Source organism: Gymnoscopelus braueri (genome assembly GCF_963280865.1).
Source record: "Gymnoscopelus braueri genome assembly, chromosome: 1".
NCBI lineage: Eukaryota > Metazoa > Chordata > Actinopteri > Myctophiformes > Myctophidae > Gymnoscopelus > Gymnoscopelus braueri.
The window spans coordinates 40,989,886-41,012,662 of NC_137603.1; the positions used below are offsets into that span (position 1 = coordinate 40,989,886).

At 41.0% G+C, this 22,777-nt stretch overlaps 1 protein-coding gene across 5 annotated transcripts in view; it reads right to left on the bottom strand.

Moving 5' to 3' along the window:
• Nucleotides 1–22,777, bottom strand: part of LOC308092288 (uncharacterized protein) — a 93,949-nt gene that overhangs the window by 53,749 nt on the left and 17,423 nt on the right. For 4 of the 5 annotated variants that reach the window (XR_013933782.1, XM_080438135.1, XM_080438136.1 and 1 more), the window contains exons 2-9: nt 22,173–22,286; nt 18,185–18,278; nt 15,590–16,106; nt 14,329–14,575; nt 13,326–13,387; nt 9,027–9,557; nt 3,702–3,833; nt 893–943 (exon numbers count right to left, since the gene is read on the bottom strand). Coding sequence is in view for 4 of the 5 variants with exons in the window: in XM_080438135.1 (XP_080294261.1) it covers nt 893–943; nt 3,702–3,833; nt 9,027–9,557; nt 13,326–13,387; nt 14,329–14,575; nt 15,590–15,962 (1,396 nt within the window). In the remaining variant the exon portion in view is untranslated. The remainder of the gene's footprint in view (nt 1–892; nt 944–3,701; nt 3,834–9,026; nt 9,558–13,325; nt 13,388–14,328; nt 14,576–15,589; nt 16,107–18,184; nt 18,279–22,172; nt 22,287–22,777) is intronic. The other variant, XM_080438138.1, reaches the window with a different exon arrangement.

Below are 22,777 nucleotides of genomic sequence, written 5' to 3' on the forward strand. Positions count from 1 at the left end.
CGGGCCCTAATAATCATTGCAGTTTCAATAGGGCTTCGCACTACTGTGCAGTGCTCGGGCCCTAATAATCATTGCAGTTTCAATAGGGCTTTGCACTACTGCGCAGTGCTCGGGCCCTAATAATCATTGCAGTTTCAATAGGGCTTCGCACTACTGTGCAGTGCTCGGGCCCTAATAATAATTAATTATGGGCTGGGTCACCTGGGCGAGGGTGTATGTTGCGAGACCCGAAACACCCTATGACCCCAGGCTACAACACTGATGATACATCCCAGGTGCATCCATGTGATGTATTCTTTATAGTTAGTGACTCTATTTATAGTGGCTCATAGGAATTAGACTACGTGAAAACCAGGAATAGTTTGGTGACCACCGGAGAGACGGGTGACAGCCGGTATGTAGACGGCATACCGGGAGCAGTATGGGTTGGCGCCCCAGGATGTGTCTTCCGTGAGGAAGAAGCCCAACAAACCCACGGTGAGGCCTTTAGGAGGGCCATTCCAGCAAACCGCAAGTGGAGCTAATACCATTAGACGGCCCAATCTAGTGGTATCGACCTAAGGAACCATCACGCCAGAAGGAAATGTTTGGATCGGGGCGGTGCACCGGATCTGGCGCAGCGCAGCGCTCAGGTCCTGGGCCTGGTGAGACGAAGGAGGAGCCCGGCCAGGAGACAACCCACAGATTCTAGTCCTTCCATGTGCAAGAGCCTCCCCGTGTTCAGGCAGAGTACTTCCGGAGAAGCGGACTGAGGCCCTGTCTCACACACACACACACACACACACACACACACACACACACACACACACACACACACACACACACACACACACACACACACACACACACACACACACACACACACACACACACACACACACACACACATTACCTTTCAGTTTGGAGGCTTTGTCTCGTCTTGCCTCGTCTTCTCCTGTCAAAGCTGAGATGTGAGACAGTGATTGGTCAGAGTTGAGCGTGTGGCTCATAAACGCACATAAAGGCAACAACTTCCATCCTGAAAGCCCCCCCCCCCAATACCCACCCGTGCAGTGGCGTAACGCAGAATCGCGGGGCCTCCCCGCGGGAGTTTCACATGAGGCCCACGTACATGTGCGTGCACAACACCGCGCGCGTATAAATCAACTTTTTCTTTTTTTTTGCTGTAGAAATATTTGTATCAACGCAGGCGGGGCCCCCCCCCTGCTGGTGGCCCCCCCGCACCGCAGCACTTGCTGCCCCTCCGTTACGCCACTGCACCCGTGTTTTTTCATGTTTGGAGTCTGGTATTCCACCATCTTTATACTTTAGTTTAGGCATTCTTGACTTCATTCTCTCACTTTATTTCTGTGTGTGATTTCTGTACAGAAATCAGACACAGGTGTGACTGCAGACAGGGCCATGCAGTCATGCCCTTATATGGGGATGGGTGGGGCGGCTCCCTATGGTAAGTAGGATGCTAACTAAAAAATCACACCCTGTGTGAAGTGGGCGGTGTCTTGCTAGCTAATCACAATACTGAATGGAGTCAACCAATCATGTACAAAAAATAAATACATTTATTGAAACACTGGAAGAAACCATAACTTAAAAAAAACAAATGTATGTTTTTTTTAAAGTTATGGTTTCTTATATAGGGCTATGCACATGTGTCATGTGACACTGGCCAATCACAGTCCTGAATAGACTGTGATTGGCCAATCACGGTGCAGGGTTAGGCGGGGTACATTTTTGGCCAATCACAGCGCAGGATTTGTTGTACAAATATCCAAACCTCAATTATAGGGGCGGTTTCACCGCCCAAAAATCACACCCAGTGTGAAATGAGCGGTGCTATTTATGAGCGAAGTTTTAAGTTAATTTCATCATGTGTCTCGCTAGCCAATCACAGCACGTCCTGCAAAGATAAGTATTCAGACCCTTTGCTGTGACACTTGTATATTTGCACCGCTCGGTGCTCAAAAACAACAGTGGTCATCACAGTGATGGAGGCTCACTTAAAAAAAAAAGTATTTTCTTTTTGAAGTGAGTGGTGCTATTTATGAGTTATTAATTTCATCATGCGTCTCGCTAGCCAATCACAGTACGTCACAGCCAATCAGCCAATCACAGTACAGCGAAAGACACATTTTCGCAACAGAAAGAAAAACTTTCGCCACGGATAGGTCCCAAACCCACTTATAGGAGCGGCTACACCGCTCAAAAACGAAATAAGTATGTGCGACCTTGTGTTCGGGAGGTAGGGTCAAATAAATGATTATAGTGGGGGCAAAATTGCAATTTGACCCACTTCCGGTGGTGGGATTGAGTTCCAATCTATACCGTTGGATTCCTCGTTATTGTCTCCGCCGAAGGTGGAGAATATGTTTTCGCTTTGTGTGAGCAAACATTGTTAGCCAAGCTAACATTGGGCAAGCTCCACGTGACACGTGTCAATTTGTTGACACCAATGCCTCCGATTGGCTAGAGGGACGCGTGACGAAATAAAATTCTATAAATAGGTGTGTCACTTCAAAAAGCCCCTACTTTTTGAAGTGAGGTAAAACAGGATCAATCAGACTTGATTGGAACAGTACCTTCAGTAAGTCCAAGTCACCCGTCTGTGCGTGTGTGTTTCCCTCTGAGAACACCTAACATTGGTCAAGCAAAGGCGCAGAAGGCCAAAGCTAAGAAAGCATACTCATCTACATTTGTAACGTAGAAGAGGACTAGAGTTGAAATGATCCCACAACAAAGCCGAACTCTTAATACGTGTCAATATGTTGACATCAATGTCTCTGATTGGCTAGAGGGACGCATGACGAAATACAATCCTATAATAAAAAGGTGTGTCACTTCAAAAAGCCGTTTACGTTTTTGAAGCGAGGTAAGACAGGATCAATCAATCTTGATTGGAACAGTATCTTCTAGTCCAAATCACCCGTCCGTGCGTGTGTGTGTCCCTTTGAGAACAGCTGACATTGGTCAAGCAAAGGCGCAGAAGGCCAAAGCTAAGAAAGCATACTCATCTACAACAGTAACACAGAAGAGGACTAGAGTTGAATTGATCCCACAACAAGACCGAAATCTTAATACGTATTAATATGTTGACACCAATGCCTTTGATTGGCTAGAGGAATGCATGACGAAATACAATTCTATAAATAGGTGTGTCACTTCAAAAAACGTTGTGTCCCTCTGAGAACACCTAACATTGGTCAAACAAAGGCGCAGAAGGCCAAAGCTGATCAAACACACCAATCAACTGCTGAAACTGTTCAAGACAATGAAGATGAAGAAGACAGACAAGTATTTGAATAGGTAAGACAGGATTAATCAGGAACAGTACTGGCGGAGACTTGTGCTCCGAGGAGCACATTTTCTAGTTATTATTATTATTATTACCCTTATTATTATTATATTATTATTATTATTAAGTCCACAAACCAAGTTTGGAAACGGTAGCATGCTGCAAACTGGAGTTATGGCTGTGACAGAGGGGGCGGGGCTTAATCAATTGAGGCCGGCCCTTATTGGTGGTCTATGTCCACAAACCAAGTTTGGAGACGATATATTTTGCCAGTAGAACTGAAACATCAGCCTGGTAAACAATACAGTAGTGTATACATTGTGTACCTTGGTGTGTAGTGGTGACAGTGATTTTTGTTACAATGTGTACCTTGGTGTGTAGTGGTGACAGTGATTTTTGTTACAATGTGTACCTTGGTGTGTAGTGTTGACAGTGATGTTGACTGAACCACCGATGTTAGCTCCAGAGATGACAGGAGCCACCACTATGCCTCCATCATGTGCTTCATTAATGGCATGAACTGAACCACGGGGCTCTGAAGAATCTGCACAATAAAATCATCAGTTTAATAAGCTGAACTTATTAAATGTTACACAATCAGAGAGAGAGAGAGAGAGAGAGAGAGAGAGAGAGAGAGAGAGAGAGAGAGAGAGAGAGAGAGAGAGAGAGAGAGAGAGAGAGAGAGAGAGAGAGAGAGAGAGAGAGAGAGAGAGAGAGAGAGAGAGAACACCAATAAAGCACAACTTTGGACCTTGAACTGATGACATCAGCGATCTCCAAATATGGATATATCTGACTCATCATGACATGAGCACGAGCACACACACTACCAGTAATTGAAATTCCAGTGTCCAGGTATATATTTTTTTTCAGAATAGGTAGGACACTGATTTAATGAGTACGGAAATACATATGTTTGTCCACTAGTAGGCTACACATTTAGGGCTAGGCCCTATCCGCCCTATTCTCCAGCACTTTTTCCCCCCTCTAAACCACGTTAAATCCGGATAATGGAGCTGCGCCGCCCCAATAGGTTATTCTAGCACCTGCTCTACCCGTCACCATTATGCCGACGCCGTTATTTGCGCGTGGAGGTGTGCCCGTGGGCGTGTTGTTGCTATATCCCCCACATTGCAATTCTGCAGACACACATGGGTATGGCTTGGGGAGGGGGGATAGTGGAATCTAATACCACCCGCCGGTTTCTAAAAGCACCTGCCAAGTGCACACAGACACTACAATGGCTTTGTGCGTTGGACCATGAGCCGTGTTGCCAGCCTTGGCGAGAAATAAGCAACCGCAGGTCTATGAAAACAAAAAGAAGCAACTAGCCACATGAGCACTTCAAACTACTAACTAGAGCTTTCATATCCCCTAAATATTTCAGCCGGCTCGACTAATAATTGACAAATTAGGCCCAGCCCAGCCCAGCCCGTCAGTCATTTTTCTAAAGAAGCCTTATTTCTCATTAAATCTTGGTAATTCCTTAAGAACAGGAGTCATTCTACCCTATTCCAACAGTCTATATTTTATTTAAAAAACAGCTTGGAGCAAATAGGGCTATATAAATATATACACTGCCCCATAACCATTTTTAAAATGATTATGGTTATTCTATGAAATATATGTTTCATAGAATAACCGTAATCATTTTTGCGATGGAGAAATCACATCCAATGTTACCTTCTAGGCCTACTGCCCGCTGCCTGTGCTCTCATTTGAAGAAATAATCCAACATTTACTTTGAGGTGAAAAAGACATGAAGAAAGCTCAATAGTCTGAAGATGTCATGTTATGGTTTAAACTTTAAAGGGGTCTCTCCGCTGCTGCCGTCATGACAAGACAGATTGATTGATTTGACCTACTTTTGGGTTGCGCTGCCCTGTTGATTAATTATTTGGCATCAGCTGTGTAAGAATCTATAACTATTTTAAATGGCTTTCATATACTCTTGGGGATCTGACTAATATGACAAGTTGCTTATTGTGAACACAATAGCCTACGCTACAAATTAATTAATATGTGAATTTATTTGGATGTAAAAAAAACGTAGACCCGGCTCAGCCGGTGCCAACGGGCCGGGTCGGGTCCCGTTGGGTTTGGGCTAAAATCTTAAGCACTTACATTTTTTATAAGATGATCGATCATCTAGTGTGATTTTCATTTTGGCTGCTGTCTCGTTAAACCCATGCTGCGGGTGAATATTATATTATAGCCTATATTATATATATTAGCCTATATTATTATTATATTCCCCGCGTAAACGCTATGTTCATGACCCCCCAAAATAACCATATTTGAACTGGGGACCCCCCCATTTTGTTTGACTCGGTTCCACAGATAAATATTGTGAAAATAGCAGATCTACAAGCTCGCCAGGCGTTGCAGTGCTCCATTGTGGTCTCGACCCACAGGTTGAGAACCACTGCATTAAAAGCTCCAAGCAAGTTACATGTCTAGTATGTTGTTGACCACGTAATGTAATGTTTTTGGTTTAGTGTTAGGCTACTCCGTGGCGTGCGCACGCCTCATTGTTTATGCTGTCCAAAATAACAGATCTGTAAGCTGTCGACACGACATGACGCAGCGCCTTTGATAACTTGTATGTCTGTTATTTTGGGTAGGTAGGCGACGCACATACGCATCGCAGCAATGTGTCTGGGTTTGAGAGGCTATTAGATGATTGATGTAAACTTAAAGTGTAGCTCTGTTCGGGATTACTGAACAAAGGTGGATGATGAAAGATAACGGGGACAATATGGATGTAAGTTAACTTTAACTGCGTCACTTCAGAGGAAACTATGGAGCTACTTATGTTTACACACCCCTGGAATCCATTAGAATGGTGGAAATAGAACAATAACAGTGAGTACATATAGACCTTTCCTAAAACTGTCCAATTTATTATACCCATGTGCTACTGTATGTCTGTGTACCACCGCCCGGCCCTGTGGTCGACCAGCTGGAGGTCCATGGGTGCCTGTAGGAGCGTTGTCGCAACATGATGTAATTAATTATTTGGGAGCAGCTGGTGTGTACCAATAGTATAAATATTTTAAATGGCTTTCATATAATATTCCGGAACTGACTAATATGACAAGCTTATTGTGAACACAATAGGCTACAAATTAATATAAAAATGTATTTGGATAAAATAAAATAAAAAAGGAAAACAAGCCCAATGTGGCTTATAATAATCAGACCAGGCAACAGTGCAGACAGGGAAATAGGCTAGAGCATATATTGGATCGGGGATGACGGCTAGCGCAGTCTTCTCTTAAAGGATCTACACCATGAATTTAAAAAAAATATTTGATATTTAATATCATATGGTGTATGTCCCTCAAACCTTTTTCAAAAGGTTTGAGCCTAAATCATCACTCAGATATACTCATCCCAAGTCAATTGTCTCTGGCTTATACAGCACTTTCAGCTGCAATACCAAAACGTCCTCTTGGGCAGGGGGGGGCTACTGAGCAATTCTGTCTGTTAATAAAAAAAATTATAAAAAAAAAAAAGAAGCATCTAAGAAAAATACAAAATCAAAAAAAAAACACTTTGAACATTTTTGAACAATTCCACCAAGTGTTTGAGGTGCCTCTTTCACCCACTTCCGGGGGGCGGAGCCAAAATCCGAGCCCGATATTTGTTCGTAGACCCCCACTTAGGGGGGGTAGAAAAAGTTTCGGAGCGATTCGGGCACTTTTCATTTAACATTGGGTTTGCCATCATTGATGTTTGTGACATCACTTGCATTGCACATTCTGAAATGGCCTGTTCAGACACGCCCATTCTGAAAATCTCTGAAATGAGAATGAATGACTGAATGTTAAAAAAAAATATTTTTTGGGGTACAAGAGACACTGGGGAGCCCAAAAAATACTAAAAACCAAAAAATAAAATGAAATTCATGGTGTAGACCCTTTAAAGGCAATGGCTTCTGGCACGGTGATTGGTTTTATCATTGTAACGCCCAAACCACACCTATGCATAATGTAACGGGTAGCTCAGGTGTTTGGCGGGTGAGGGGGGTGCCACAGAATACCGAATTTTGCGGGGAAACGCCTCTTGCCTAGTCCTAATTCCGTAATTAGTGGTTTGTTCAAATCTCACACAGAATAGGGCTGTATGTGTTTCTGGAATATATGTCCATGCCAATTTTGTATTTATTTTTGACAAACCTGACCCCCACAAGCCACTGAAGCCAGCATAGTGGAGTCAGTTTCAGTTTTTTACTTGATGTGAATTGATTACTAAATAATCTACTAAATAAAGTTGTGGAATCTGTGCAGTGCAGCTTTGTTTATTCACCATGTCCATGGATATGACAAACACAGCCACAAGGTTTGGTTTCCTTATGCATTAAAGATAGTTTACTTTTGTAAATTACTGCATAACACATAAATGGTCAGACAAGCCTAATATTATTTGTGATGCTATGTATATACAGCATGCAGTTCAAAGATAATTGCCACTTTTTTCAATGTAATTTGGTGGTGGTGGATGTTTGATACAGTTATAGCACTTTGATTTGCTTAGAATTTCTCCTAATCATTATTATTATTATTAGGCTGGCAGAGCGGTTTTGCAGGCTTTGAAGTACAGATGTAGAGGCAGCTGTGCATTCAGTCTCATGCCATAGTTGTCTAGTTTTTGATGATAACGGTAACTCTGGCATGCGCTTTCACACACAGTGGTAAACATTTAGGCTGCATGCTCCAAAGCCAAACAACATCAAAAACACTCTGCTTGTATGGTCAATTTATTCTTAGAAATTCTGACAGGCAATTGATTTAATATTTGGCAATCAATATATTAAATAACTAATCATTTCATAATTTCTTATTAAATGTATTTTGTGTATTTTCAAAATACAAAATACGTATTTTGTATTTTGTATCTCAAATACATTTCTCTGACCTGTATTTATATTTTGTATTTTGATCAATTGTTTGACCCAGTATTTGTATTTTGTATCAAAATACTTTTCAATGTATTTTCGCCCATCTCTGCCTGTATGGTAATCAGCTGAAAAGTTAGGCTATATAGCGTAAGCGATTACAGCTTACTTGTCCAGAGCGATTACTTGTCCCTATTGGCCGTCTAAGTGCACCTAGCAAGTTTCAGAAGTTTAGCATGCAGGGAACTGGAGTTATGGCTGTTTAATGCCCAGCCTATGGGAACACAGAGGCGGCGGGACTTAAGCAATTTCAGCCTGTCCCTGTTGGCCGTCTAAGTAGACCTAGGATGTTCTGAAGGTGTTCGATGCTGGGAACCGGAGTTATGGCTTTTTAAAGCCCAGCCAATAGGAACACAGAGGGGGCAGGGCTTAAGCAATTTCAGCCTGTCCCTATTAACCTTAGCGCTAGGTATACTCTTAGTTGCTTGTTTTAGAAGATAATGCACTTAATACTTCTGGTGAGTGGTAGTTTCGTTCCCTAACTATGTTGAATGCACTTATTGTAAGTCGCTTTGGATAAAAGCGTCAGCTAAATGACTGTAATGTAATGTAGATACATACCCTACTTTATCATTAATTAAAAGAATGAATAGGATCATATTTTACTAAACGCATATCATGGCGGGGTTATGTAACTCCAATGAAGGACAAGGACTCTCAACCGAATCAAGTGACGCGACTCACAAGTCTGTGTGACAAACCGTTCAAAAAGGTATGGCAAAAAATAAGAACTATCAAACGGCCGTAGGAACATGTTGCCCAGGTCCTTCAGCTTACCTAGCTTCTCGTCCCTGTCGTGGATCTGCCGCGGCAGCCTCATGCAGGCCTCCCTGGCTGCGTTCTGTCCCGGCTCTTTCTCCAGGACCGTCTTGTAGTCTCGCAGAGCCTCGTCCAACTTGTCCGTCTTCTCGTAGAGCTCGGCCCTCCTCAGGATAGCCCGCATGTAGTCCGGGTTCAGCTCTACGGCTCTGGAACAGTCAGCGATGGCCTGGTCCTTCAGATCCAGGTGGACGCGTGCGGCGGCCCGGTTGGAGAACAGAACCGCCCTGTCGCTGCTGAAGCACACCGGGCATACGCCCAACGCCTCCGTGTAGGAGCGCTCGGCCTCCCGGTGCTCCGCGGCTTTGAACCGACCGTTGCCTTTCTCTTTCAGAGCCAAGCTCTCCAGTCGGCGACTCTCTCTCTCCTCTTTGGTCAGGTTCTTCTCCGCTTCCCTCAGGTAGTCGTCGTCAAACTCCGGAGGAGCCTCGTTCTTTTTTCTTTTTTTTTTCGGCACAGCGTCAGAATCCATCCTCCCTCCAACCTCTCCTGTGTTCCAAAAGTAGAGGTACTCATTAGGCAGAATGTCCCATTTCAAGTGTTCAAAATGTATAAAAATCTTTTGAAAATAGCAGATATACAGGCTCACAACGACGCTATGTGAGCTTGTAGATCGGCTATTTTGAAAAATCCAAAATATATAGTGAGTTTAAGTGGATAATGTATGTTTAGTAATACAAATCTGAATCTAACAAGTAATATCACCAACAAAAATTATGTACTGAAAAAGTGTCATAATATCAGCAATAGACAAATTAAATTAAATTCTGAATAAAGCTGCAAGCATCGATGAACGGGCCCTCGCAGCTCTGTCCACGATATAAGTCTGTATGGCAATCAGCTGAAAGGTTAGGCTACATAGCTTAAGCAATTACAGACTGTCCCTATTGGCCGTCTAAGTGTGCCTAGCAAGTTTCGTAGGTTTTCGATAATGGGGAGTGGAGTAATGGCTGTTTAAAGCCCAGCCAATAGGAACACAGAGGGGGTGGGGCTTAAGCAATTTCAGTCTCTCTTTATTGGCCGTCTAAGTTTACCTAGGAAGTTTTGTAGGTTTTTGATACTGGGAACCGGAGTTATGGCTGTTTAAAGCCCAGCCAATAGGAACACAGAGGGGAGGGGCTTCAGCAATTTCAGCCTGTCCCTGTTGGCCTTCTAAATGTATCTAGGGAGTTCCATAGGTTTTCCATGTTGGGAACTGGAGTTATGGCTGTTTAAAGCACAACCAATAGGAAGAAAGGGGGGGTGGAGCTTCAGCAATTACAGCTCGTCCCTATTGGTGGTCTTAGTCCAAATACCAAATTTGTACTCGGTAGCATGCTGCGAACTGGAGTTAAGGCTGTTTAAAGCCCAGCCAATAGGAAGACAGAGGGGGTGGGGCTTAAGCAATAACAGCCCGTCCCTATTGGTGGTCTAAGTCCAAAAAAACAAATTTGGACTTGGTAGCATGCTGCAAACTGGAGTTATGGCTGTTTAAACCCAGACAATAGGAAGACAAAGGGAGCGGGGCTTCAGAAATTACAGCTCGTCCCTATAGAGCACCGAAGTCCTGACGTCACAACCCGTAGACGGCGCTTTTCTCAGGTTTGTGGCTTTACTTTTTGTGTTGATAGCCTCATTGGGGAATCTTAGATCACTTCATATAAGAACTGTGTTCCAAAAATAAACACCAACCCGGTGATTTTACTCATATGGATATGAAGCATCGACTGAAACATTTACCCAAAGAGTAACACAATATAAACTCTAGAAACAAGTCAAACAACCCAAAGACTACATTTCCCATGAACGCGGCTGCTGTACGGACAGTGATTTCAGACCCGGAAGTAGTAGTTCTTAAGACCTTTAAGGCAGAATTCATTCCATTTTCGACAGAAACAGGCTGTATCAAATATGAATGAATATCATAAACGATGCAGAGCCACCCCCCTGACAAAAACGCCGGGGTGGTGTGTTTATGTTTGGAACACAGTTCTTATATGACATTATCTAAGATTCCCAAATGGGGATTTCAGCACAAAAAATAAAACCATGAACCCGTGAAACAGCGCCCTCTAGTGGCAGTGACGTAAGACTTCAGTGCTCTATTGGTGGTCTTAGTCCACATACCAAATTTGTACACGGTAGCATGTTGCGAACCTAAGTTATGGCTGTTTAAAGGCCAGCCAATAGGAATTGTAGATCAGCTATTTTCACTTCCTGTTTGGTGTTGAAGTTTGACGCTTTGCCACGGTCACGCCGTTTTACGAAAACTAAAGATTTTGATAACTTTTCACTGTTAAGGTCTTTTGTGTCCTCTGAGCGAATTTGAGGCGGATCCGACAATCCGCCTATGAGGAGTTTGTTAAAGTACAACCCGTGGGTTGTCGGCACTATAAATCGGCACTATAAATCCAAAATGGCCGACTTCCTGTTGGGTTTAGGTCATGGCTCAAAGAGACTTTTTTGTAAGTTGCGACATGATACAGGTGTGTACCGATTTTCATACATGTAGATGAAACCGTAGGGGGCGCTATTGAGCCAATAGGCCACGCCCCTTTTTGTGATGTGTGTGCAAAGTTGCGCAACTTTTTGAGTATGTATTGCCCCTCAAAAACGTGATTCATTTGGGGGAATAATAATAATAATCTTTGCAATTTCAATAGGGCTTCGCACTACTGTGCAGTGCTCGGGCCCTAATAATAATAAAACAGTGAAATAAATTATTAATTAAAATTAATTAATAATTAAAGGTCAGCTTTACACAGCTAAGAAAAAGTTTAAAAAGTTAAACAAAACACACATGGCATCTCTCCTTACCTTCTGTTTCCCAGAAGGCCTCTTTACTCATTAAGCTACGGCAGCCCACTGACACAATGTGGACTGTGTGAACATGGCCTCATCCAGAATTCTAAAAGAATACTGCATAATGTCTCAAAATACTGAGCTTGTTTGAGAAAAAAAAAAACGTAATTGTGACAAGCCTGTGACAATGCCACGTAAGGAGTTGACTGCAGCAGTTGTTGCAGCTGACATAGGGCAGTGACAAACAGACAAAAAGGGCTTTCGTTTTTAGATACCCCTACCGGAGGTAGGAACAAACACAACATTGTTTCTCCTCATCTCTATCTCTAAGGCCTCCCATACATGGATTCTTGTATAAAAATATTTTAAATTTGAAAAGTTATACACAGCCCAAACAAAAAATTGGGGTCCTGGCCGTCTGGAGGTTGAGGAATGTAAACTCATGTAGATTCACAATGGAAGCCCTGGGAGGTTTAAAACTTGGCATACTTGAAGCCAGGACCTTCCTCTACATTCTAGAAGAGAATGTAAATATTTGAATGGGAATATGTGATATAGTGATTTGAACACACGCGGACATGTAAACCTATGTGGAGTGTTTTCTTTACTTTGTAGTGACTCTGATATGGATTGTCATAGCAACACATATGAGGGCTTGTAATGAAATATACAGTATCACACATTAGTTTTATTTTGACTTCACTTAACAAGGGTGGATTTTTTTTTTAACAAATTCACTTGAGTAGAAGTCCCTGGCCTAAAATGTATATGTATATGTATTGAATGTGGTTAGGGGTATCTCACATTTCTGGGGCCATTGTCACACAGATCCTGCTGTGGCCGCTCCCGTTATGCAAGGACTTGGTCTCTCTGGGTCAGGACATCTAATACTATGTGTTTGGCCCGTGAGAGGTTGAATCTGATGGCTTCAAAACATTGGCCCTCATTTATCAAAGTGGTGTAGACCAAATAATGGGTGTACAGCAGGATCACCGTAATTTTCGGCATTTATCATTCTATCGTGACTTTGACTTCAGTGTATGGCCCGCTCAGATATTTTGTCAGGTCTGAGGGTGTGTAGACTTTGGCTACACCCGTTTGTTCCATCTAGACCTGCGGAGCAGCATTGTCTGACCATCTGACAGGTATCTGGTATCCACTCCAAAATGTATATCTAGCACACTAATAAATAATCCCTGTGAAAATATTACATTTTATAATATTACATCATGGATATGCACACCTATTTTATTTCCAAGTGACAATGACAAGCAATTAAAATCTAACATAGCCTAGTTGCAATGTTACAAGTTAGGTGCTTAATCATTCACTCATTTACACAAACTGCTTTAACAGTCATTCAGATCTGGCTGTATTGTCTATTGAAAATAGCAGATCTACAAGCTCACAACGCGTCACGATAAACCTAAATGAAAAGTCTCCCTTTAGATTCAATCAACTTTAGACAACATTCACCTGAGACAGATGATGCAGCTGCTCTTTCAGGTTGTGTTGGATGAGAAGGCTGAGCATCCCTGCTGTGAAATGTAAAAAGATTGTCATACTAACTCTATATAAATCTACCATTATTATATATATATGTGACCATTTTTGACTGGAGGACAGTCATCTCGCTGGTGCCCATTGTTCAGGAAAGGAGAAAAACTTTTTTTTTTCAAAAATATTTTTTTTTACACAAAATGAGTTTATAGCCCAGTTAGACTCTTCACGTACCAGAGTATGTCTGACAGAAATTTCAGAGCTTAAATCGACATGTAAATATGAAATAAATGCATAAACATGTATTAAAATATAAGGTTAGAGCTAGCATGTGCTAGCATTGCTAACAAAATCCTTAGTTTCCATCCAAACATCGCGAAATCGCAGTAAAATCCGCTATTTCTACCCGATCGTTTTGAAAGGTATCACTAGTCTGTTTTAACTTGACTTCAGTTCTATAAGCTGTAGTTTCAAAACTATTCACTCAATCTTATTGACCAATATTATTTTGCTATGATTCCCTGCTTTCATATGACATGAAAAAATGAATAAAAAAATGCTAGATGACTATATATATATATATATATATACACACACACACACACATCTACCAATCCTATATAAATACCATATATATAAATCTACCAATCCTATATAAATACTATATGGCCCTATAGCACCAAACATCTGTCAGTAGTATGCAGTATACTGATAATGAACAAAGTGAAAATGACTGTATTAGAGAAGACAACATCTCCAGAAGAAATGTTGTTGTCTATTGAAGATCACCTCACTTAGAGCTCATGTTATGTTTGCACCACAACAATAAAAACATAAAAACAACTGCACCTCTTAGAAATGAAGAGGATACATGATAATGATTCATATTAACACTGAAAGCATCATGGCCTGAAAAGGTATCTTCTAATCTCTCATACGAATGCAATGTTTGGACTGAATGTAAATGAAAATTACTTACATATCATTGAGAAGTAACTTCTCATGTACCTCAAGACCTTTGTAGAACATGTCTTTGGCTTTGCTGGAGTTCAGGAGTGGATAGAGTTCCCTCATCTTCTCCTGAGTGGTGGACTTAGACCTCACATTACTGTAGCCCTCATCGGTGATGACATCATCAGCAAGGAGCAGATCTAGGATGGGATCCACCATCTTCACTCTCTGAATCAGGTCAGGCTGGTGTCGGTCGACAAAGTGTTTCTCTGAAGCTAAAAGGAATGAAAATTGAGTAGTTGGTGAAAAAAAACATTTTATATCAGTTTGTAACATTGTATAATTATATGCTATGATGCTTTATAACAAGAAGTATAACATGTTATAAAGCATTTAATCATTGACTTTTGGTTGCTGCCTACCCTCATTACAAACGACTGATTGTCCAAACGTTGTGGACAACAAACGTACTAGACTCTTCTCCCTTCCCTAAAACACCCTGGACAACGATCCACAAGTCCTAGACTCTTCTCCCTTCTCTAAAACACTTTGGACAACGCTCCACACGTCCTAGTCTCTTTTCTCTTCTCTAAAACACTCTGGACAACACTCCACACTCCCTAGACCCTTCTCCCTTCCCTAAAACACCATGGACAACGCTTCACACATCCCAGACTCTTCTCCCTTCTCTAAAACACCCTGGACAACGCTCCACACGTCCTAGACTCTTCTCCCTTCCATAAAACACTCTGGACAATGCTTCACACACCCTAGACACTTCTCTCTTCCCCAAAATACTCTGGACAACACTCCCCACGTCCTAGACTCTTCTCCCTTCTCTAAAACACCCTGGACAACGCTCCACACGTCCTATACTCTTCTCCATTCCCTAAATCACCATGGACAACACTCCACACGTACTAGACTCTTCTCCCTTCCCTAAAACACCCTGGACAACACTCCACACATCCCAGACTCTTCTCTCTTCTCTAAAACACCCTGGACAACGCTCTACACGTCCCAGACTCTTCTCCCTTCTCTAAAACACCCTGGACAACACTCCACACGTCCCAGGCTATTCTCCCTTCTCTAAAACACCCTGGACAACGCTCTGCACGTCCTAGACTCTTTATCAATTCCCTAAAACACCATGGACAACGCTCCACACGTCCCAGACTCTTCTCACTTCCCTAAAACACCCTGGACTACACTCCACACGTCCTAGACTCTTCTCCCATAATTAGAAGAAGTAATTAGCTGATAGAGGCCGTTCAGATCACAAAACCTACTGAAGGATTTGAAGACAGGACCAGGGTTGAGCTGAATGTCTCCCGAAAGCAGTAGACACAGGAAGATCATACACCTTCGATCCAGCCGACCATTCGGGGGTTTATTCTTACGATCCGGGTTTGAGGTCAACGTGGAGTATATAGCCCCAGTACCAAAACCAAGATGTTTCCGCTCCGTACCGTTGTGCAGGTAGAAATCGTTATGGGATTCCTTCTTTTCAAGTACATTTTTCTCCATCTCCATCTGGTGTAAATTCCGTGGTGAATTAAGGTACGAATCCGTAATCCAGAGGAGGAAGAGAAGAAAATGTGGGAAAATCCTTGCCGTTGTTTTGGCGCTAGAGCGAGAGCATTCAGAAATGCGACCCCCCATGTTGACGCCGGATGTCTATCAGTGGTCCTGGTCGGTGGACGTGGAACTTTGATTGTTGAATTTAAGTCAGTGTTTCTATTGGCTGGTCAGATGAAGTGGTGGTAATCAAATTGTTTCTATTGGCTGGTCAGATGAAGAGGTGAGCTGGGGGAGATAGAGACATTGTCAAACTGAATGTCTGCACATAAGCAACAACTGATCATGTCTACATGTCACTACATCATTAGAACATCATCATTGATCATGTCTACATGTCACTAGATCATTAGACGTTCCTCATTGATCATGTATACATACATGTCACTACATCACTACATCATTAGAAGTTGATCATTGATCATGTATACATGTCACTACATCACTACATCATTAGAAGTTGATCATTGATCATGTCTACATGTCACTACATCATTAGATCATCATTGATCATGTATACATGTCACTACATCATCATTAGATCATCATTGATCATGTATACATGTCACTACATCATTAGATCATCATTGATCATGTCTACATGTCACTACACATTAGAAGATCATCATTGATCATGTCTTCATGTCACTACATCAAGATCATCATTGATCATGTTTACGTGTCATTACATCATTAGATCATCATTGATCATGTCTACATGTCACTACATCATTAGATCATCATTGATCATGTCTACATGTCACTACACATTAGAAGATCATCATTGATCATGTCTTCATGTCACTACATCAAGATCATCATTGATCATGTTTACGTGTCATTACATCATTAGATCATCATTGATCATGTCTACATGTCACTACATCATTAGAAGACAATGGCCCCGATTCACTATGCTGGTCATAAATAAGGTGTAAATAAAGTTCCTAAAGGAAGGTGTATTTTCTGTAAGCTAAAACTGACGTGTAATTCACAAAGGGGTGCGTATATGCCTCAAACGTGCGGATCACAGGTGTAGGTCATGATTAATCTGGGCGGCTGCTAGCTGGTCGTAAAACGTCAAGCGCGTTCCTGAGAAGTTAATTTGCATTGTTCTAATCCCTTTTTCACACATGTCACTAGATCATTAGACGTTCCTCATTGATCATGTATACATACATGTCACTACATCACTACATCATTAGAAGTTGATCATTGATCATGTATACATGTCAGTACATCATTAGAAGTTGATCATTGATCATGTATACATGTCACTACATCATTAGATCATCATTGATCATGTATACATGTCACTACATCATTAGATCATCATTGATCATGTATACATGTCACTACATCATTAGATCATCGTTGATCATGTATACATGTCACTACATCATTAGAAGTTGATCATTGATCATGCATACATATCACTACATCATTAGATCATCATTGATCATGTATACATATCACTACATCATTAGATCATCATTGATCATGTATACATGTCACTACATCAGGGCATACAAGTGGAACGCTGCTATCCGATTATGGACCAGAGCTTATTGATTACTTATTGATTCAATGTGTTAATTTTGGATTAATATATCACTGCTCTATGTCGGAATGGGGAATGGATCTTCTGGACACAGCTTTCATCCACTAGTTTCCTCATCAGATGGTAAGATTTATTAGGCTGTTGTGTGTGGTGTTCATGTGATCAATATACAGTAGCCTACAGTATTATAAATTAATACCGCAACACGGACACTGGAGGTGCGTCAGTGCCTCCGCAGTTTCATTAAAGCATGATAGCCTATTTTCATTATTACACGACACTTTGGCTGAGATGGCCCGCTTGGCCGACACTGGCAATCACACTGAGGGACCTAATAATTCAGCTCTAAATGCAACTGATAGCCTAGAAAATAAATAAAAAGTGGTGGAATCTGCATCATGTCTATATTATACATAGGCTACAAGCAATAGGCCTACATCGTTTGACATATTTTTTTTCTTTTTTATATGTGTTATATTTTATTTGAGGTTTGGCACTGTTGTTATTGATTTTGCATGAAGAATAAAGCATTCTGACGACATACGCACAGCTTTGATCCCTGGTAAGACAGCCTCGGGGCTGACTTGAGAACAGTCGGATTTTCCGCTCAAATCACAGACAAAAAAACATGAATGAATCTGACTACTAGTGTAGGAATTGTCGTAAATGCCGGTACGATCAAAATATGGTCGTAAATTGCTTAGTGAATCCGGGCCATTGTGAGGGTTGTGCCCCGGTAGCTCACCTGGTAGAGAACATACCACAGCCGGCCGTGGTTCAAATCCCACGCCAGGCTCCTTGCTGCAGGGCATCCTCTCTGTCTCTGCTCTTTGTCACTGCTAAAATAAAGCAGAATACCAAAAAATAACATGAATATTACTGCCACACACACACACACACACACACACACACACACACACACACACACACACACACACACACACACACACACACACACACACACACACACACACACACACACACACACACACACACACACACACACACACACACACACACACACACACACACACACACACACACACACACACACACACACACAGTGGACAGCCCTTTCAATATTAAATTGATTCAAGGTTTAACGATGGATGCATGTATTTTGGTTACACTAACACCATGTACCCATAAATGTCACACCAAATACATTAGTAATCCATATAGAATATGGTGTCACTAATTCATAATATTATATATACAAAAATCAATTGGAGTAATGTTATGTTGTTGTGAAAAGTGTACATGTTACATTTGGATAACTTTGTATTATTTGTGTTTGTCAAAGAGAGGTTTTACTTAAGGTTACTGTGTTCAGCCCAAGGGGCAAACCCGCTTCGCTGGAATTGAAGCTCACTTCCAGGTTCTCGTTCAGCCTGCTGTTCCTATTAAAGGCCCAGCAGATGTCGCTATTTCACCTTCTCCAGTAGCGATATTATAATCTCAATACAATCAATTGAGTCAATGAGGTTTTGGGCGAACTTTACCTTTGATTTTATTACCTTAGTAAACCTTTTCATAAACATTTTATGTTTTCAATCGTTAGTTTAAACTCCTTTTTAAACCATCATGATATGTGTTTAGTAAATTATGGTCCCATTAATCTTTAAATGAATGATAAAGTAGGGTATGCTTCTAGGGTTTCTACTGGTTCTACCGAGTAAAGACCCACCCCTTGCAGCCAATAGCATTCATTTCCGTTAGCATTTCCGACCGGATATAGAAAGATGGTGGATTTGAAATCGCTGAAAAATCTGTCTGTAGAAACCACTCTGTCCATTCATTTTTACAGTCTATGGTTCAGACTAGTGCAGTAGAACTGCATTCATGCCATGCTGCTAAAAGGGAACAATCTATGCATTTCATTTATTCATTGGATAAGTTAAAACAATAATTAATTTCATTTCATGTCGCTTAAAAAGTGATAATTTACTGTTCATAATTTAAGCTAAATAATATTAATATTAAAATCCTTTAATGGATGTCATTTATTTCATTCATTTATTTCATGTTTGGAAAAGGTGAAGTTGTTATCATTTGTTTTGCCAATTAAAACTGCTGTTCAAGTCTAACAGACTTATATGGAGCACAGTGTGAACTGAACAGTATGCATATCCCATGAGTAATGGGTTTAAAATGGGTAACTGTGCTTATTGATTAAAGAAAAGTTAATATGGTACCATATGTGGAAGAGAAATGACAATAAAAATAGTATTATAACTGATTCTATATATTCTGTACTGCAGATTGTTTTTTGTGATCCTATGATCCAGTTATAATTCATATATAATATATTTTTTTTCCACAATTATCTAGTTAACTTTCTAATCCTGCTATATGACATACAATGTTACACCCCCCTTCTCTCCCACCAACACAATGGCAATGTGAGCATACTGTTTAACTTATAACAAAACATACTGTGACACATCTAAATAACACATGGCATTTGTTTTGTTTACCTCTCTTATGTACAGGTCGCAATCTCTTCTTCTCCTCTACCCCCACCCCCCAGAGCCTGGCCCCTCCCACCCTAGACTCTGGATCTGCCTGACGTTTCATCCAGCTAAGAGGGAGTTTTTCGTTGCCACTCTTGCAAAATTGCTTGCTCAGGGTGGGACTGTCGGGTCTCTGCTCTACATGTAAAGTGTCTTGAGACCACTTGTTGTGATTTGACACTTAAATAACATTTAATTGAATTGCCATGTTTGGATACAGCATAAATTTTCTTTCTGCAAAAACAAGCGACCAAGAGTATACCTAGCGCTAAGGTAAAAGTGCAATATATCAGCTACCTACTTTCTCAAACAAATGAGACAAAATAGCAAAAATGCACGTGTGGCGTTTTTCTCTGTTTAATGAGAGTTCAAATATTTTCAACTTGGGAGCTTGGAAATGATTGTAGGCCAAGAACAAAGCCCCAGTGGACACCCCCCCCCCCCCCCCCCCTTATACTCGATACAAAATTTACGCCCACTATTGAGACAGTGCACCCACACAAGGTCCGTTAGAACGATGTACTACAGCTGTCAATGTAATTTCACTGGTTGACTACTGAGGCTGTAGCGTTTTTTTTTGTGTTCTAATAAAGTGTCCCATTTGTTTTATTTGTCCTTTTTAATGTGACATACCTGCCATCTCAATATAAAACCCACATTATACTACAATATACTCACTCCATCAGTGTGTCAAAAGTTCTAGCATCTGAAATCTAAAGTTTAAGTGGTCGCATGGTATATTCGTCACAGACGCATCCCTTAAGGTTTTCAATACCCAGATCTCATGTATAATTTTTATAGGCCATTTATTTTTGGACAATTATCCAAACAGCATCTTGCAAGACTATTTGTATATTAATACTAACCTGGAGAATTCACTAAGTAGTTGAAAATGTCGGGATATATCACTCCTCCATTTAGTTGGGTTATTTCTCCAACTTACATTCAGGCAAGTGAATACAACAACGGTAAACCCACACGTTTTAATTTTTCATATACCGTCGGAGCTCCGCGGTAGGCAGAAAATGTATATAAGCCTATCTATGAGAAAATATATACATGAACAAAGTCAGTCGGGATTGGATTGGGATGAGAATTCTCCTCTTCAATGTCACTGAAATGCGACTACTTGTCTGTCTGCCGTCTCGCCTCTGCTGTTTTAACATTATGGGTAACCCATCCAAGTGACAAATTAAATGTGAAACACAAACTATTGAGAAAACAAGAAGATATGTTGATAAAGACACTCTATACATTTGGAAACATATTTTTATTCAACTCCAGTTCATGTAGGATCATTTTAAAAGTAGGCTAACTCTCATAATAATCTCATAGAGATTGCATAGACAGCTGCAGTACATCGTTCTAACGGACCTTGCGTGGGTGCACTGTCTCAATAGTGGGCGTGAAATTTGTAGTCCCTGTGTGCCTCTATAGTGGGAGGTTGACACATGTGGACATGCCCCCTTATACTCCATAGTGGGAGGTTGACACATGTGGACACGCCCCCTTATACTCCATAGTGGGAGGTTGACACAGATCTACAAGCTGTCAACATGTTGTGATCATGTGACACATTGGGTTCAATTATGTTATTCCTTATTACAGGTCTGTAACACTGTGAGTGTACTAATGGAACCAAATGGACCCTTACGGGCAATGATTACTATCACAATATAGAGCTATTTAATACTGTTACTGAACAAACACTCTATAGCAATGATTACTGTCACAATATAGAGCTATTTAACACTGTTACTGAACAAACACTCTACAGCAATGATGATCACGATCATAATATAGAGGTGATTCAACATCACCAACATAAAGCTGAGACTACACTAGATGCAGATGCATGTAGTAGCTCTTATCAACCAGCAGGTGTCCTCCTAGACCACAGAATGTAAACATTTCAATAGAAGAGCAGAGAGACACCAGAGATTAAAAACAGCTGTACTGGAGTATGTTTTTTTGTCAGAAAATTACAGACCTCTTTGTAATCATTAATTTTCACAAATTCTTCTTACCTGTGTCAGTCCTATTGTCAACTAACTACTTTTATAGAATTGGCTTATTTTCATTTATAATGGAAAATGAATGTTATTAAAAGAATGTTAAGAACAGCATCAGATCACATATCAGTATCGTAGCCCATGTATATACTGTAGATACATATTATCTGTCTTATATGAGAAAGATGCACTCTGTTCATTCACATACTTTGTGTGTGGAGGTCCAGGTTTATTACTGAATTCAGGAGGTTCTCCTTTGGACCAGTCACTCTTCATAGACAGAAGGCTGGGTGTTGGAGACTCTGGTCTGTGGTGAACACTTCTGGAATGATAATAAATGTTTATACAATTATCATGTGAATGAAAGGTTAACCAGAGGAGTGGGCACATTGTGGGCACTAAGGAAATCTGGGCACCTCGGAAGATTGGGCACCTGGGAACTCTGGGGCACCAAACTGGAACATTTTAAATTCTTAAGCATCGTGTCCACAGAAGTGTTTGAGCTGCCAGCTTCTGTCTGTCATGTATTTCTATGATAAAAACCTGTTGGAATTGTTCCTTCTAGAAAATGAAGCAGTCACCCAGCACCCTACAAGCCTACAATAACATAATAACATAACATAACATAATAATTCAACAGTAACGCAGCACCTACAATAACAGCTGATCTATAGCTATTCAATGACAGCTAATAGGAGGCCATTAGCACGATCACTGCATTTTGTAATGAATTGCCATCATCATTTAGGTTATAGGCCAATGTATTCTAATGAGTGAAGCTAATCCAAAGATGTCAGGTTTCCTCATGAGAGC